This window comes from Gymnoscopelus braueri (assembly GCF_963280865.1).
Source record: "Gymnoscopelus braueri genome assembly, chromosome: 1".
In the NCBI taxonomy this organism is placed as follows: Eukaryota; Metazoa; Chordata; class Actinopteri; order Myctophiformes; family Myctophidae; genus Gymnoscopelus; species Gymnoscopelus braueri.
In genome coordinates this window covers 43,987,404-44,004,109 of record NC_137603.1, presented here as the reverse complement: position 1 = coordinate 44,004,109, position 16,706 = coordinate 43,987,404, and the positions used below count along the sequence as shown (strand labels likewise).

General features: G+C 38.8%; 2 protein-coding genes across 3 annotated transcripts; one reads left to right on the top strand and one right to left on the bottom strand.

The window, feature by feature from the left end:
• Nucleotides 1-1,269: 1,269 nt before the first annotated feature.
• On the bottom strand, nt 1,270-5,758 carry emc8 (ER membrane protein complex subunit 8). The gene is made up of 5 exons (XM_080430597.1): nt 4,954-5,758; nt 4,089-4,165; nt 3,359-3,428; nt 3,172-3,266; nt 1,270-2,836 (listed from the first exon to the last, which is right to left on the bottom strand). Exons 1-5 carry the CDS (start codon nt 5,170-5,172, stop codon nt 2,677-2,679), a joined length of 621 nt encoding a protein of 206 aa, XP_080286723.1. The 5' UTR covers nt 5,173-5,758; the 3' UTR covers nt 1,270-2,676.
• A 758-nt stretch (nt 5,759-6,516) lies between these two features.
• Nucleotides 6,517-10,369, top strand: LOC308082423 (cytochrome c oxidase subunit 4 isoform 1, mitochondrial-like). Of its 2 annotated transcripts, none has more exons than XM_080424168.1 (5): nt 6,517-6,583; nt 7,872-7,948; nt 8,262-8,426; nt 9,273-9,404; nt 10,037-10,369. In XM_080424168.1, the coding sequence occupies exons 2-5, from the start codon at nt 7,873-7,875 to the stop codon at nt 10,171-10,173; spliced, it is 510 nt and encodes a 169-aa protein (XP_080280294.1). In that variant the 5' UTR covers nt 6,517-6,583; nt 7,872; the 3' UTR covers nt 10,174-10,369. The 2 variants fall into 2 exon arrangements, with proteins under 2 accessions (XP_080280294.1, XP_080280293.1); XM_080424167.1 differs by having other exon boundaries at nt 6,519-6,578.
• Nucleotides 10,370-16,706: the final 6,337 nt, after the last annotated feature.

The window sequence follows — 16,706 nt, the reverse complement described above, 5'->3', positions numbered from 1 at the left end:
GAAGAGGAAGGGGAAGGTGATGATGTGATGTGCCACAGTTTATCTTAGACAAATAGGGTCCCAAATGTCTTGGACAACACGTCCAGTCGTCCTCAAAAGATAATCAGTGACCTGACCTTGCATGTGTTCCTTTGAGCTCAACATTTCTGGGTGAAAATGTGACAGCTTGACAGTGGGATTGAGAAGTCGATTTAACATGACTTGAGTTAGGCCAAAGATGTCACTAAAATAGAAGTGATAGACAGATATCAATGTTATATATAAAATACTTTTACTTCTACTCACTACATCTCAAAGGCAAATATTGTACTTTTACTCCATAACAATTATTTGACAATATTAGTTACTTGTTACTTTGTAGTTCTAGGTTTTTGTTACAAATCATACAGTAACCACTTCAGCCCTATTTAGCAGATCTACATGCTCGCATACATTGTGGTTGTGTGTTGTAGATCTGGTATTTAAAAAGATATATGTATACATTTGAAAACTTGTGAAATGGGACATTCTGCATAACGAGTACTTTTACTTTTGGTACTTTAAGAACATTTTAATGCCAATACTTTTGTACTTTTTCTCAAGTAAAAGTGAATACAGAAATTGTACTTAGAGTATTTCTACATTGCTGTATACTTTTATTTAAATTAAAAATATGACTAGGCTACTTCTTCCACCACTGTGCGCCAGCACACAAAAGCAATGTGCGCATAACATTATAATAATAACTATGATACTGTCTCCTCTTTTATTTTCTAGGCATAGATCATAGACCATTGTTTGGGACTAAAGGTGTCAGGAGACTATTCATAAAACAATTCCACTCATTCACCACTTGGTGTCAATTTTAACACTATTACTTACTTATCTTTGAAACCTTACTACCTAATACTAAGCTCCTTAAGGTTTAATTATTAGCAATTGCTAATAAACGTGTAAACTATTTGCATTTTGGACCTTTACAGGGCTAATAACAGCCAATAATTATGCAATAGTCAGAATTGGATGGGACCAAATCCAATCAGCAAAATGAATATGATTCATGAATCAGAATACTCAATTAGTAATAATCCAAATAGAAGCTAAATAAGTTAATCTTAATATTTATTTGTAATCAACAATGCATTTCCCATTATAATTCAATGACAAAGTGCTTTCTGATGAAAAAAACATCTAGCCAGTGTATTTAGTGTATGGCTTTTCACAATTGCCTTGTAGTTCTTGATAAACTAAATCAAATAATCCTTCAACATAAAAACATGTCTGATGCAATTGATCTCAAAAAGTTGTTTTAATCGTACATTCAATTCATACAATTTTTGTAAAAAACAATTGTTCTCACAATAATTTACAGTAATTAGCTCTGATTAAATTAAATCTCAAATACAAAGTTATTTCAGTACCTTTAAACAAACCGTTTTTATTATCTATCAACTCTTTAGAAGTGGTCAATTTAAATAAATATTATGGCCTCGCAAAAGCAAACATCTGCTGTAAAACAGCACATAATCTTGAACAGCTTAGTCTACATTTGTGCATGTGAACTTTTAGAGCAACAATAAATTACTCTAGCTTGTGACATCAAGATAATGCTTTTTTTTTAGATCAGCAGCACTGCAAATATACTCTGTATGTAATGTTTACAATTTACATTATGGCCATTACAGCAGTGCCCAAGGTGATGTTCTTGGGATGCGAGTTCACTCAAAAGCGGCAACAACAATAGCATGGTTATTATAGTAACAAACTAAAATCATAGAGAAGAAATATCCTTAGTTTTCATCTTGCTCAATTTATTGCATATAAGCCTAGTATTTGGGGTGCATATGAAATTTTGCTTCCAATGTTTAGCTGTGTCAGTTTTAACGGTTTCGTTTTTAAATCACACACAAAAAATATCTGACCTTTTAAAAGCTCACCCCAGTGACAAATACACCAAATTACAAAAAAAAATGTTTTTGCATAAAACTAAACTAGAAAAGCAAACTGCTTTCAAAATTATCTTAACTGAATTTGAAAACAATAAGTCAAAATGAAAAAACAAACACTAACTCATCTATATTCATAGACCTCCAAAAACAGACCTGTGATGGGCTACAAATAAATCTCTCGCTCTCTAAACATGACTGCTTGTGTTCAGTATTGGGACTAAACTGAACAAGATCATAAGACTGATGCTTTTCAGCTATGTTGCCTTTTAGAAGGGAACTCTAAATCATAAATCAGTAGTATGATGATTATCTTAAGACATTTATATAATTTATAATACCTCTGTATGGTTAGTAACGCTGAAATAAGACGGTTGTGAAAATATATTTAAACATTTCTCAAATTAATATTATTAACATAACTATGAGCAAAACAAACTATTGCTGAAAACATCAAAATTGCAATTGAAAAGTTGCATTCTGAAAGAATAGCCTTAATCACTCCACTATCCCCTATACTGAGGGATAACACTTATGCAACAGTGCATCTTGCTTGCCCTTATGAGATTTTGGCTTAACAGGTCAGTACTCCACAAGTTCTCGTCAATGTGAGAAACTTTCTTACTGGAGCAAAGACTTTGTATTCAGCACTTCCACTTGTATTCCTGTGCTACACGTTGTGTAGCATCATGCATGCTGAATGGCAGCAATATACTGTATGACTTTATCCATCTTAACACACCGCCAATTTTTAGCACAGATCCAACACAGCCTTGTTGATAACAGGGTTGGTCCAGTCATTCCTCAGGTCATCCAAGTGATTGTCAAAGTCAATCAGGTCATCATGGGACCTGCTTTCTAGCAGAGCAGATGTGATCTTCCTTGCTTCATGCCAGTCCTCAAAACACTCACTGGAACACAGGCAAACATCACTCAACTACATCCCCAAAACAATAAACAACAATTCTACTTCCAATTGCTAAATATATCACCAGTATGGCCATGTTTTAGCAATTGTTCTATCAATTACTTTTTTGATTAATTGAATAATCTCGCTTTTTTTATATCAACAAAACATTATATATATATATATAAATATATATATATATTTTTTATCAATTAAATCGATTAGTCTGATTATTCACTGAAGGCCAATGTTCACTTTTAAAAATGCATACCATTACCATAACCCAATTTAACCTGGGGTAAATACTGACTTCAAAGTGTGTATGAAATTAAGACTTACGGATTGACATCTCTATTCTTCCACTTGTTTTCATGGTGGTCATAGATAAGTAGAATGGGTTCAAAACAGCTCATTGTCAATCTACTGCTGTCCACCTAAGAACAAAATGGAGACAAAATGATGAGTGGTTTTGTTGATGGTACAATGAACAATGTGTTCCAAACAGGTCTACATCTGTTTGTCCTACCATCACTATTGCTGCATCACTGAAGTTCTCTGAAATCCTGGCAGCAATCTTTTCAGCAAACTGGTTTGGTCTGTAGGACAGGTGAAAATAAACATAGACAACAAATGTCGTTGTGGGGTGGAAGCTTTGTATGTTAAAAACCGTACATTTCACGAAATGAAACAAAAAAAAGGTAGTTTTTTTTTTATTCACAAGCTCTTGTTTTTTGTTTTGTTTTTTCTATTACTTTATTTATTTGACAGGACAGTGCAAATTAATGAACAGTAAATACACCTGATTTAGCAAAGATGCAAAATTTCTGAGAAAACACTAGCATATTAAAGGGAGATAATATACACACACTTTTACACTTAATACTAATTTAGAGTAGCCAATCATCTTTACCCCTTTGTCTCCCCAATTTAGTCACTGTGACAATTAATTCCTCTCCCACACACTTCTGTGTGTTGTCACCTGCCAGTGAGGAGACGCCACCGTGAGGACGCAGCACCTCCGTCCTACTCCTCCCGCCTAACACTCCCCGCTGACAGGTGCCACCCAAGCCCGCAGGAGTAGCCTCCCCTGCCTGGCTTCCCTCCCCCCAACACCAGCCAATTGTGTTCGTATAGAGTATATACTATAGACTGTTTCTGCCTGACAGTCGTGATAAGAGGATGAAGCATCTCTGGATAGTTTAAGAGCATTTTGAGCAGAGGATAATAAGACTGGTGGAACCATGTGGTGGAGTTACCTGAAGTCCTTTGTTCGTTCATTGGCTTGGTAATATCCAGCTATGACGTACTTATTCTCTTTACACCAAGTATCAATCTGAGGGAAGAGCAGCAGTCATGCGAGTTAGTAGACAGCACTACCTCAATCACTCAAAGCCCTGGTTCAATATCGGGCCGGCGGTGACACCTCAGGGGTTATTCCAGGCGGTTGATAAGAGTCTCAGACTCTTAACTCTCAGTTAAAATAACAGGATTTTACACAGTGTAGATTGGGATCCTACAGGACAGATACATAATGTATGAATAAATGGGTGTCTGTTGCCTAATGCAAGGGTTCCCAAACTTTTCAGTGCCGCGACCCTCCACAATAATAATAATATTTGAACTGGGATCCCTCCACCCTGACAAGCACTTGGAATTGTAGGCAGCATTACATTTAGTTTGACTCAGTTCCACAGATAAATATTGTGAAAATAATCGAACTACAAGCTTGTAGATCGGCCATTTTCACAATGTTTGCCTCTTTCCTATGGAATATTTAACAATTTGGTATTAAAAAGGTCTTACAAGTCATTACATTTTAACTTTAGAAATGTGCAGATAGCCTGTATACACTTATACTGTATGTTGGTTTGTTTACTGTTCAGTTCAGTTTATTTTTATTTATAGTGCAACATCACCCCAAAGGGTCTCTGTGCACAACAGGTCACTGTTGAGTGATAAAACAATATTGCACGTTAAGCTAATCATCTGGGGACCACCCAAAATAATGTGGGGTCCAGACCCCCAATTTGGGAACGACTGGCCTAATGCACATGAAACTGGGGGTCCTTGAAATGAAATAAAGTGTGACAATCATTGATGATCTATCAGATGACAACTTACCAGTGTTAGAGCCACCTCTAGCATGGGTGCCAAGGCCAGGGTGCCGTGGAACAAAGGGACACAGTCCACACAGAGGACCTGGGTGGATGCAGATGGACTGTCTTTCTTCTTCTCCTTCACTTTCTCTGCTACCAGCAACCCATTCACGGCGCAGTGGGGGTATTTGGCAGCATGTAAAAGCATCTTACAATACGCCTGAGTTGTCAATATGATAGGCATGATGATTACAGTGACAATTTGTCAGATAAGATCCTATAATGCCCCAAAAAATCTGTCGACTGAGCTGAATGATGTGGGGGTCTTCTTGGGGGCTCCCTCTTTCTTTGGCGTTTCGCCCAGGTGGGCGTGGTTAAATGCCTGTGCCTATCCCTAATCCTAACTTCACTAAAACTATGCCTACACCTAACCTTAAACTTAACCTCACTAAAACTGTGCCTAGCCTTAAACTCACTAAAACTATGCCCAACCTTAACCTCACAGGAACTATGCCTAAACAACCCTAACCTTAAAACCACGCCCACCTGGTCGAAACACCGTGAAAGGAGAGAGTCCGGGTCTTCTTGCTTGCTGCTAACGTTAGCTTAGCTCACACCACCAGAGGAAACGTGTACTTGTTGTACGACAGCGGACAGGTTGAAGTTGTACCCTCCTAGAAGGTACATCTAACACGTCATGTTTATTACGATCCAAACGGTGATTTTAGCTTGAAAAAAAAAAGACTATGAAAAGCTCGAAATCCACCCGTTGGAATATAACTAATCTTTGTTCCACTCGATTCTTTTCTTTCTGCCGCACCGGTGGTATCGTAAACCATCACGAACTGCAGGAAAGAAGAGATATCGTAAATAGTGACATAAATGCCGTAAAATAAACCGGCCTACGCATTTCCGCTCGTGAGCAGCGTTGCCATGTCCGCTTTTTATAAGCGACTTACTGTTCTGTAAAGTTGCTTGTAAATGTTTTGATTGATTGATTGATTGAAAATAAATATCTGTATTTCATGCGGGTTACGGTTTCTTGGGCTTGTTTTTAAAGTGTAGTTGCTTATGATGGGCTTGTTTCCTAATGTTGTTTTAACCAGTGGTTCTCAAACATTTTCATGTGAAGGACCCCCACATTAATAGGCGTTTGTGTATTTGTCAAGGAGAACTCCTTCTAAAAGGCTACGGACTTTTCGAGGAATTGAGTACACAGACAGGACCCCAATGGAAACAAGCCATAGCGCTTTCTTGGTTATAATCCTAATAGCAGACCTTGTATGGAACTGTACTGCTGTGCTTTTTTTTTTGCAAACTGCTAATGAAGTATTCAATCAATCAACCCCCTCCCCACCTAAAAGTATTTTGTGACCCCTGTTGGGCCCTTTACCAGATTTGTGTTTTAAAATGATTTTTTTTGTGGGAAATAGCAGATCTACATGCTCACAACGCGCCACGTTGTGAGCTTGTAGGTCGGCTAAGCCTATTTTCAAATCAGATGTTCATGTGGCCCGTAGTCACTTCTTTTGGGCTTGTTTTCATAGACCTGGCTGCTTATTCTTCTCACATAATCTGGCAACAGCGCTAGTGAGCACTAGACACTTCCTTTACGCACAGTACTAGGCGCGTCGGGAACCCACAAGAAAGGCACAGTAGGTCAAACGACATGTTTACTGTATTTATGGATTTAAATATATGACACCTTACTCATGTTTGATGTTGTAATGGTGTATATTGTCATTATGATAAAAAGTGGAGTCCGTTAAATCGTTGTTTTCGCTGTAAACGATGCCGTTGAACAGACGTGACATTGACAGAGCAGCAGGAAGCGAGAACAGCTTAGCTTCCAGCTAACTTTAGTTAGCATGGATGCTATCGTGTTAGCCTTTATTTAGTAATCATGAACACTGGCTGTTCTCATGTGGCCTTATGGGTGCAGTCATTGTTAAATGTACAAAGTGATGATGGTGACGCTGTGTTGTTGCGTTTAAACGTGACCTGACTGTGCGCTAGTGTTGTCCCGGTAGGAATGACCTTGTGCTATTAGAGTTAACATTAGCTCAGCTCAGCAGTGATGCTCTAGAGCAGCGGTTCTCAAACTTTTTCATGTCAAGGACCCCCAAATTGACACTTATTAGCCCGCGGACCCCCATTTGAAAAAGATATGCCAAGGACCCCCATAAGAGAAGATACGGCTCTAGCAGTGATTCTCAACCATTTTAATTTCAAGGACCCCCAGTTTGACATGCATTAGGGCTACGAACCCCCATTTAATGGCATTTATTTCTCTGGGACCCCAATTCATATTGTAAAATCAATGTTAATTTAACTCTGTGAGTGTCCAAATGGAACCAAATGGACCCGTTAGGGTCCATTTGGTTCCATTTGGACACTCAGAGTTACAGACCCATAAGGGTCCATTTGGTTCCTATCCATCATTTAGCTGTGGACCCCCTGGAACCCCCTCAAGTACCCCTGGGGGTCCCCGGACCCCACTTTGAGAACCAATGCTCTAGAGGACCAACTTGATATTATGACAGTATTTCATAAATGGGGTTTATACCTATGTTAAACATACACTCCTTAGACTAGACTACTTTCTAATTGTATGACACTGTCTGGACGTTGCAGAAATAAGGTAACTTTTTGACAGAAAATCGATATGGGAGCATTTATTTCACATCCTGTGCAAATTTGGCATCCCTGCTGAATGGATCAAGGACTGACTGATTGGTCTTTAAATGTAAAAGGTTTTAGATTTTTCCATTTTTTTCTGATAATCTTGCGCAATATGTTTTTTATGAAATTAATTCAAGGACCCCAACGGAAACAAGTCCGCCAGGACTTTTTTGGTCGGACCTTTTAGACAAAAGTATTATAAATGTAACACTGTTGTTTTACATTATTTTGCCTAATACAAATTTCAATTTCAATTCACAGAATGTTGGCTATCAGAGCACTTCGCCATATTGGCAACCGTGCCATTTCCACGTCCGTCTGTGTACGTGGGGGACATGGTAAGTGTAAATTGACATTAAATATTCAAGATTAAGTTATTAGGGTTTCTGGAAATATCTTGCTCTCTAAGAACACAAGCCAAAAGACAACGACAGCAATGTTTGTGTGTATGTTTTATGTGTTGGATTTGTATGTATTTGCAGTATGTGTTTTCAATGAATAAGTGTTGTCTATGTGTGCACTTTTTCGGTCTTAGAATCAGTGCACTTTGTGATCATTGACTGACTGTTAAGGCTGTAACCGTAATGGTGTTTTCTTTGCAATTTTTTTTTATAAACGAACTGACAAGACAATTTGTGCTTTCTCCTGTAGGTGTTGCTAAGGTTGAAGAATACACACTCCCATTCTACTTTGACAGACGGGAGAACCCCCTCCCTGACATTCGCTATGTCCAGGATCTAAGTGCAGAGCAGAATGCCCTGAAGGAGAAGGAGAAAGGATCATGGGCAGCACTCTCTGCTGAGGAGAAAGTTGCATGTAGGTCCTGTCCTGAGCCTATTGTCCTCATATGCTTTTATGCTGTTCATTAACACATTCCACACCAGAGTTTAATATCATAATGTACTCACCAGTGCCAGCGATTTATTGTTGTTTTTTTGTTTTTTTCACGTCGCCACAGACCTCACTAAATACCTTAAGATCGCGCATTAAACTGTTTGTAGACACACAGGGTAGCTGTGTGAGTGGCCCAGAGAAGACCGTTTCAATCGGCGACATTCCATTTTGCAGTAGTCGCGGTTTATGTTAAACAGCGGTCAGCGAGGAGAAAAACAACAACCGAGATAATGGCGGATTAGGGGAAGATTTAGAGCGACGGCGGGTGGGAACGAATATCTCCGGATACGGATATTTCCATATCCGGATGTGCTACAATGAAATGTGTCACTGCGAGGGAGGCCTACAATGAAATGTGAACCTGCGAGGAAAAAAAGAAAAGAAAAGAAAGACCACTTCGCGTAGATCTACGCGACTGGCACGCTGCGCAATTATTTAGGTTCGCGTAGATCTACGCGATTGGCACGCAATGTGTTAATGCTGATTTATACTTAGTTGTGCAGTGCACACCGAAAATAGCCAATCTACAAGATCACAATGTGTCAAAATGCTGTGCATTGTGAGCTTGTAGTTCTGCTATTTTCGGTGTGCGACACAATGCGCAACTTGGTATGAATCGGGCTTCACTTTTCTTCAAATGGATTTGATTAGATTCTTGCCATACTGATGTACACATCCTATATTGAGCATTACATCTTCTGTTTCAAATTTTAAAACGTTTTTCATCTTTTGATTGTGTGTATTTTATGCATTCCCAATGTTGTTTAGTGTACCGCATCAGCTTCAATCAAAGCTTTGCTGAAATGGGCCAGAGTACCGGAGAGTGGAAGTCAGTGGTTGCAGGGATGCTGTTCGTGTTTGGCGTGACTGGTTTAGTTGTTCTATGGCAGAGAAAGTTTGGTAAGTCTTTCAGTTTTTTAATGTTATATATTGCACATGGTCTTTTTTTCATTTTTTTACGTTTCCAAAAGGAGAGGAATACACTTTATTTTAAATATTAGTTTCTCCTTTAGCTAAGCAATAACATTGAGCACTATGCACAGACTGTCAAATGTACACATTGCTGAACATAAATCGTATTGATCACATGTGAGGTCATATAATTATCATTTTGCGGAGAAATGCACAACACAAGGCAACACAGACACTTATTTCGTAAATTAGTCATACTACAGTGTCGCACAAAAGTAGCAAAGATAGCCGATCTACAAGCTCACAACATGTCACTATTTAAAAAAAAGAATTTAAGTGTTTTATGTGGGTTTTATTAATATTTAACCAATGAAAAGTATTAACATTGAACCAATGAAAAGTATTAACAAGAGCTAAATACTACATTGGATCCATTGGAGCACAGGTTCTCCATTTCTTGAAAAGTAACACTTTTGGACATGCAAGGTTTCCATCTTACAGCAACTGTATGATCTCACATCAGAACAGTGGGATTTAGTTTCAAAATCGGCAAAGTGTCCCTTTTTAAGTTACTGTTGATTTAAACACTTGATGACAGTTTTGTTATTGTCCTTATACAGTGTATGGAGATGTCCCTCACACCTTTGCGAAAGAGTGGAAAGAAAAGGAGCTGCAGAGAGTGCTGGACATGAGGATGAACCCAATTGAGGGCTTCTCGTCCCTCTATGACTACGAGAACAAGCAGTGGAAAAAGTAAATTTAACAAGAGGACCATGACAAACACTTGAACATAAAAAGCAGACCAATTCAATAAGGTTACAATTCAATAAGGGTACAAACATACCAATCTCAATGTATTTATCAATTGTTCACTTTACCTCATTTCATTGCGTTTTTGGAAGACCTCTTCCTCTTAAGGTCATTGTGTATAGAGAATAAAGTTCCTATGTTTACCCAATTGCAGTCTTGATTTTGTCCATCCTTTGACTGCTACATGCTCAATACTTATTAGCCAAGTTCATATAGTACTGCATTTACCGGTATGTTTGTAGGACATCCTTAAGCCGTAGAAGTCAAGTCACGTGTTCAATGTGTATGTTACCTTATAGTAAAGTAGATTTAATTCCATTTTAAGTACATACTAGGTAAACTCAATGCTTCACACAAAACGTATTCACAGATTTGCAAAGTATAGTCACTGCCCTCATCCACCTACAATTCAAATGATACCACCCCCCTACCCCACAATAACGCACTATATAATTAAAAACATCACATGCACCTGGGACGTATCATCAGTGTTGTAACCTGGGGTCATCGTCGGGTGTTTTGGGTCTCGCAACATACACCCTCACCCAGGTGACCCAGCCGGGTTGATCAAGCCCCGACTTATGTCGCAGTAGCTACCCACGGTGAGTCCTCTTAGGGAAAGACAGGGCCACTCAGTCCGCTTCTCCGGAACTACTCTGCCGGGACCAGGAGAGGCTCTGTGGGTGGCCTGTCCGGGCCCCTCCTTCGTCTCACCAGGTCCTGGACCTGAACGTTGCACCAGACTCCGGCGTGAAGGTGTCTTCGGCCGTGGTGGTATTGCAGGCTCCACTAGCGGCTTGCCTGAAAGGCCCTCTCTAAAGTCCTCACCGTGGGTTTGTTGGGCTTCCTCACGGAAGACACAGGCTGGGGGCGCTAACCCATACTGCTCCTGGATGCCGTCTACATTCCGGCTGTCAACCGTCTCTCCGGTGGTCACCAGACTGTTCCTGGTTGTCACGTAGTCTATCCCTATGAGCCACTATAAATAAAAGCATCACGTGGATGCACCTGGGACGTATCATCAGTGTTGTATACATTAAAGGCCTGGGAAAATACAGTCTTGCCTGCTTTTAAAAGATGTTTGTAGAAATCTCAGATTTGGAAGGTTGTAAGTATGTATCGTGAATAAAAGACAGATTTAGATATTATGCTCGAGTCTATGTACAGTGAGGAGACCTGTTGTTCTGAGAGTTCTCTATAGGCTGGGTAGGGTCAGATCAGAGCCTAGAAAAGTAGTACATAAATAGAAGGTTAACTATAGTGTAGCTGTAGTATTTTGAAGCCACTAAAATATAATGGAAGAAAGCATCCCAGATTACACAAGTATGGCCTTTAGCCTATCAATGTTATTATATTCCCATAAGCTCCATTTTCTTCATGGGCTGCAATCTAGGCCTGTTATTCATCATTGTCTATCCCAGCAGGATTGGTACCAAGATTTTAAAGTGTGTATAAACTCTTGAAAGGTTATCTGTGAATTCTCAACTGTGCAGTATAAGATTATTTATAGCATGTAATAACACTTTATTTGTACATGTATATAAGCTCTAGGCTAATTCAAGTAACTAGAACCAACCACGGACCACCACCAAGCAAAGCAACTCCCTGTCCTTTGACTGCTGCGGACCAGTCTTGAGATGGCGCTGTTGTGCAAATTATGAATAATCATGGATGTGCAAATTATGAATAATCATGAGCGGGTGCACTCAGTTCATTCGAGCTCCTGGTGTCGGCCTAGACTACTGGCTGGGCGGAGTTTTCACCTGGTGGTGTTAAGTAACTAAGTAAATGTACTCAAGTATTGTACTTAAGTACAATTTTGAGGTATTTTTACTTGAGTATTTCCAATTTTCTGTACTTTTACTTCTACTCAACTACATCTCAGAGGGAAATATTGTACTTATACTCTACTAAAATTATTTGAAAACATAAGTTACTAGTTACTTTGTAGATTTTGATTATTATTACAAAGGTAGGTAGAGAAAAAAATAAAATTTATAAAAAATCTTTAGAAAATAGCAGATCTACAAGCTCACAAACAAAGCTCACAATGCGTTGCATCGTTAGGTATTGTGAGCTTGTAGATCGGCTATTTTCAAATGGCCGAAAAGTATAAAGGGCTGAAGTGGTTAATGTATGTTTTGTATTAATAATAAAAATTGACAAAGTAACTAACTAATGTTTTCAAATAATTGTAGTGGAGTAAAAGTATAATATTTGCCTCTAGTAGTGGATGTAGTGGAGCAGAAGTATTGAAAATTGGAAATGCTCCAGTAAAGTAAAAAAAAAAACTCAAAATTGTACTTAAAGGGATACTTCACTTTCGGGCCGGGGAAACATTTAAAAAATATATTAAAAATAAATGAAAAAAGTTATGGAAAATTCATGGCCCCCTCACGCATTAGAGTGTCCTACTAATGTGTGAGGGGGCCTTTATTTTGCCATAACTTCTTTCATTTTTTTTTAATATATATTTTTAATGTTTATTTTATGTGAAAGTGAAGTATCCCTTTAAGTACAGTGCTTGAGTATATGTACTTAGTTAGTTACTTTACACCACTGCACTGCCACATAGACCAAATGCCATGACATGATTAGCTACTACTATGACTACTACCGAGGTGTTCAAAGGTGTTCTACTATCTAATATTCTAATATCAGCAATTCTTTTAGGTTATTTTTTAGTTTGTGTAGGGATCATGGCGCAGATGCTTCACACTGCGCCAATATTACTGAGAGTACGGTAGATGAGAAGTGACGTCAGTGAACACTGAATTCCGAACAAAAACAAAAAGACACACCAGCACCACCTTGTGGCACCACCTGGCATTGCTACCAACTGACTGTTACCGTAATAAATTATGTATAATCAAAACATGCGCCCAGGTGCCCAGAAATACCAGGTGCCCTCTGTTCTGGTTACCGTAAAACATTAACCATAACAGGTCGTCGTCTCCCCCCCCCCCCAACACACACACACACACACACACACACACACACACACACACACACACACACACACACACACACACACACACACACACACACACACACACACACACACACACACAGACACACGCTGTGGCGTTTGTAACGTACATATTACCATTAAAAACAACCGCATCAACAGAAAATAAATCTCGGGCGACTTTTACAAAGGTTACGGTAGGGCATCTCGTGATCTCGATGACGTACACATGCCATATTAGGGCAATGCACCTTGGCAGCTTCTCTGATTGTGATTGGCCAAGCCAACCTGTGGGCCTCGCGGATTGGCCGAGCCTTCTGCCGCTGTTTAAGTATAAACCGGAGCGCGCGGTTTAAACCTTCAGTGTTCTTGCAATACTCGACTCGACCGGTAACGTTGACTGTCTCTTCTTCGTCGAAGCTTCTTCAACTGCCTTTGAGTTCATCACACATCGACGCATTCTCGGAGTATTATCGATCCAGCCTTGCTAACCGACATTGTTTCGGTTCTACATTGTATCGGGTGTATTATTATAAGAGTTCTAGAGACTTTGTTTGAGCTAGCAGCATCTTCTTCATCCTGCTATCATGGGTCACCGAGCCAGCAAGCCTCGTCCGCCTCCTGCCAGCCACAGGACCACATCTCTACCGTTGGTACCATTTGTTCAGGTAAGCGTCGACCTTTAGTCTTTTTTAACAAGTAAATTAGCATGAATTGAAATGCATTGTGTTGTTGTATATCGTTGCTGTCAGGCAGAAACCTCTTATCTCCATTATTTTTTACTTTTTGTGTTTTTTTTTGGTAAATTAACGCCCTACTTGATCACACTACAGCTTCACAACCGCCGTGTTTCGAGCTGGCAGATCTGTTACTTTGCTATTTTTGAACTTGAATCCTGAAAAGTAACAGTTTTGGTTTTTGGACATGAGGTTTCCCCCCGACAGAGACGATATTCACTATAACGTGTGGGTTACATGTTCATTGGCCGTTAAAGATGAATTATTACACTTTGTTAGAGGTGTGCACTGTGTGGGTTGTCGGTTGTGTAGGCCTACCTCTTGCCACGATGTAACTCCAAAATATTGAGGAGATATGTAACATACGTTACATGTTCATTAGCACTTGACTCTAAATATTAACGGTGGCCTATTTTTCAATCGGACATGCATTTGGCACGTTTAACTCAGTCAAAATGTTGATATCACGTACGCTAGAAAGCCGTTTCTCAACGTCTGGTCCGGGGCCCACCAACCAACGGGTCAAAATGGACCCTCGCGGTCGCGGGTCTGTAACTGAGAGAGCATGAATGGAACCTTTTTTTCTCTTCATCTTTGGGATCCCAATCTACCCTGTACAATCCGATTCCTCAGTGTTTATTTAACTCTGAGAGTGTACCAATGGAACCAAATGGACCGTTACGGGTCCATTTGGTTCCGGTTGGCGAGGCCCCATGTGGACCTCCTGGTGGTCCCTGGACCTGACGTTGAGAATCAGTACGTTAGAAGATGTGGGTGTCGTTACATGTCATGATGTAACTCCAAAACAATGATTTATCTCCAATAGTTGCTCTGTTAACTGTTAAAAACATGATTCAAATCTAAATATTCTCCCCAAAGTTGAGAATATTTACAATGCAATACTAATGCATGGTGATTGGTGAAAGTAGGCATTGAAACTCTTAACACCATGCAGATGCTGGAATATGCACCTCTTTGTTTTTTCAGTTGAGATTAATAATGACATTGAGTTGCTGTCATGACAGATACCTCAAATTGAAATGAAAATAATTTGCAGAAAACAAACTTAAAACATACTAAAAACACTTAACATGAGCAGTTACATATCATACAAGATTTTTGTATTTTATTAAAGCACATAATTCAGCTCAACTCAATTATAGTTTCAAGTAAATATGAAAAAGTACAGTATCATGATATTAATCAGTATGTATTATGTGTGTTCTGTTGTAACCATATTTTACTACCTATTCCAAAAGGAAATTTGGTCTTAAATCAGGTTAATCTGAAATGAATATGAAATAATATTTAATAATATTCTGTTTATTTTCCAGCTGGATTTCCACCGGGACAATGTTCTACCTCCAGCCCAGCAGACCCCACAGTGGCATGCAATCGCCAGTGGTTGTTCAGTGGAGACCACTGGGACCTGGGGTACTTTTAAGCGAGTAGAGGTATGTGATGTTGACCTATTTAGTTTTACAATGACATACCATGAATGCATTGTGTTGTAATCACTATAACCAGTGGTGTAAAGTAACTCAGTACATTTACTCAAGTACTGTACTTAAGTACAATTTTGACTGAGGTATATTCACTTTACTGGAGTATATCCAGTTTTCAGTACTTTTACTTCTACTCCATTACATCTCAGAGGCAAATATTGTACTTTTACTCCCCTACAATTATTTGAAAACTTTAGTTACTACTTACTTTGTAGATTTGGATTATTATTACAAAACATACATTGCCCACTTCCACCCTATATACATTTCGGCCATTTGAAAATAGCCGATATACGAGCTCACAATGTGTAGCATAGCGACGCATTGTGAGCTTGAGAGTTTGTAGATCTACTATTTTCAAAAGATGTTTATACATTTGAAAACTTGTGAAATGGGACATTCTGAATAATGAGCACTTTCTACTTTTGGTACTTTAAGTACATTTTAATGCCAATACTTTTGTACTTCTCACTCAAGTAAATTTTGAATTCCAGACTTTTACTTGTAACAGAATATTTCTATATTGCAGTATTGATACTTTTACTTAAGTAAACAGTTTGAATACTTTTTCCACCACTGACTAAAACGTTACATGGACATGTTCATTGGCATGTTAAAGCAAAATGACACTTTGGTAAGGGTTTGTGTAGGTACCACTTGCAAGGATTGTGTAACTCCAAATACTGATGACATCTTCAGTAGTTGCTCTGTTGATTAAAACATCATAATTCAAAATATTGCATGGTGAAACCTGTCTCAAAGTCACTCTTTTAGAACACAAATAAATGCTAAGTGGATTCTGACAATATCAAACTCAATACTGCATTTGTTACATCATGGCAAGGTAACTTACTACATAACCCAAACCTGCCAAAGTGTAATCTTGCTTTAACTCTATTCTAGTGTTAAAACAAATCTAGTATTAATTAACATGTCAACATAACGCTGTAGACATTTAGCTTATGTAAATTAGTTAATTAGATTGTTATCAAGAGTGACATAACAAGTGCAACAGTAGATGTACAGTATCACATAGTATAATCAGTAAATATGAAAGTATTTTAACTTTTTAACCACCTGCTCTACACACTATATTAAAATAAATATGGTCTTAAATTAATTTAATCTGAGATAAATATTTAAATAATAACAATGTTCTGTTTAATTTCCAGGTCGATTTCCAGGCGAAGTCCTCCACCTCCACCCCCCACACAGACCTAGACCAGGTGAATCTTCCACCCAACCAATCGACTATGTGGATGACTCTGAA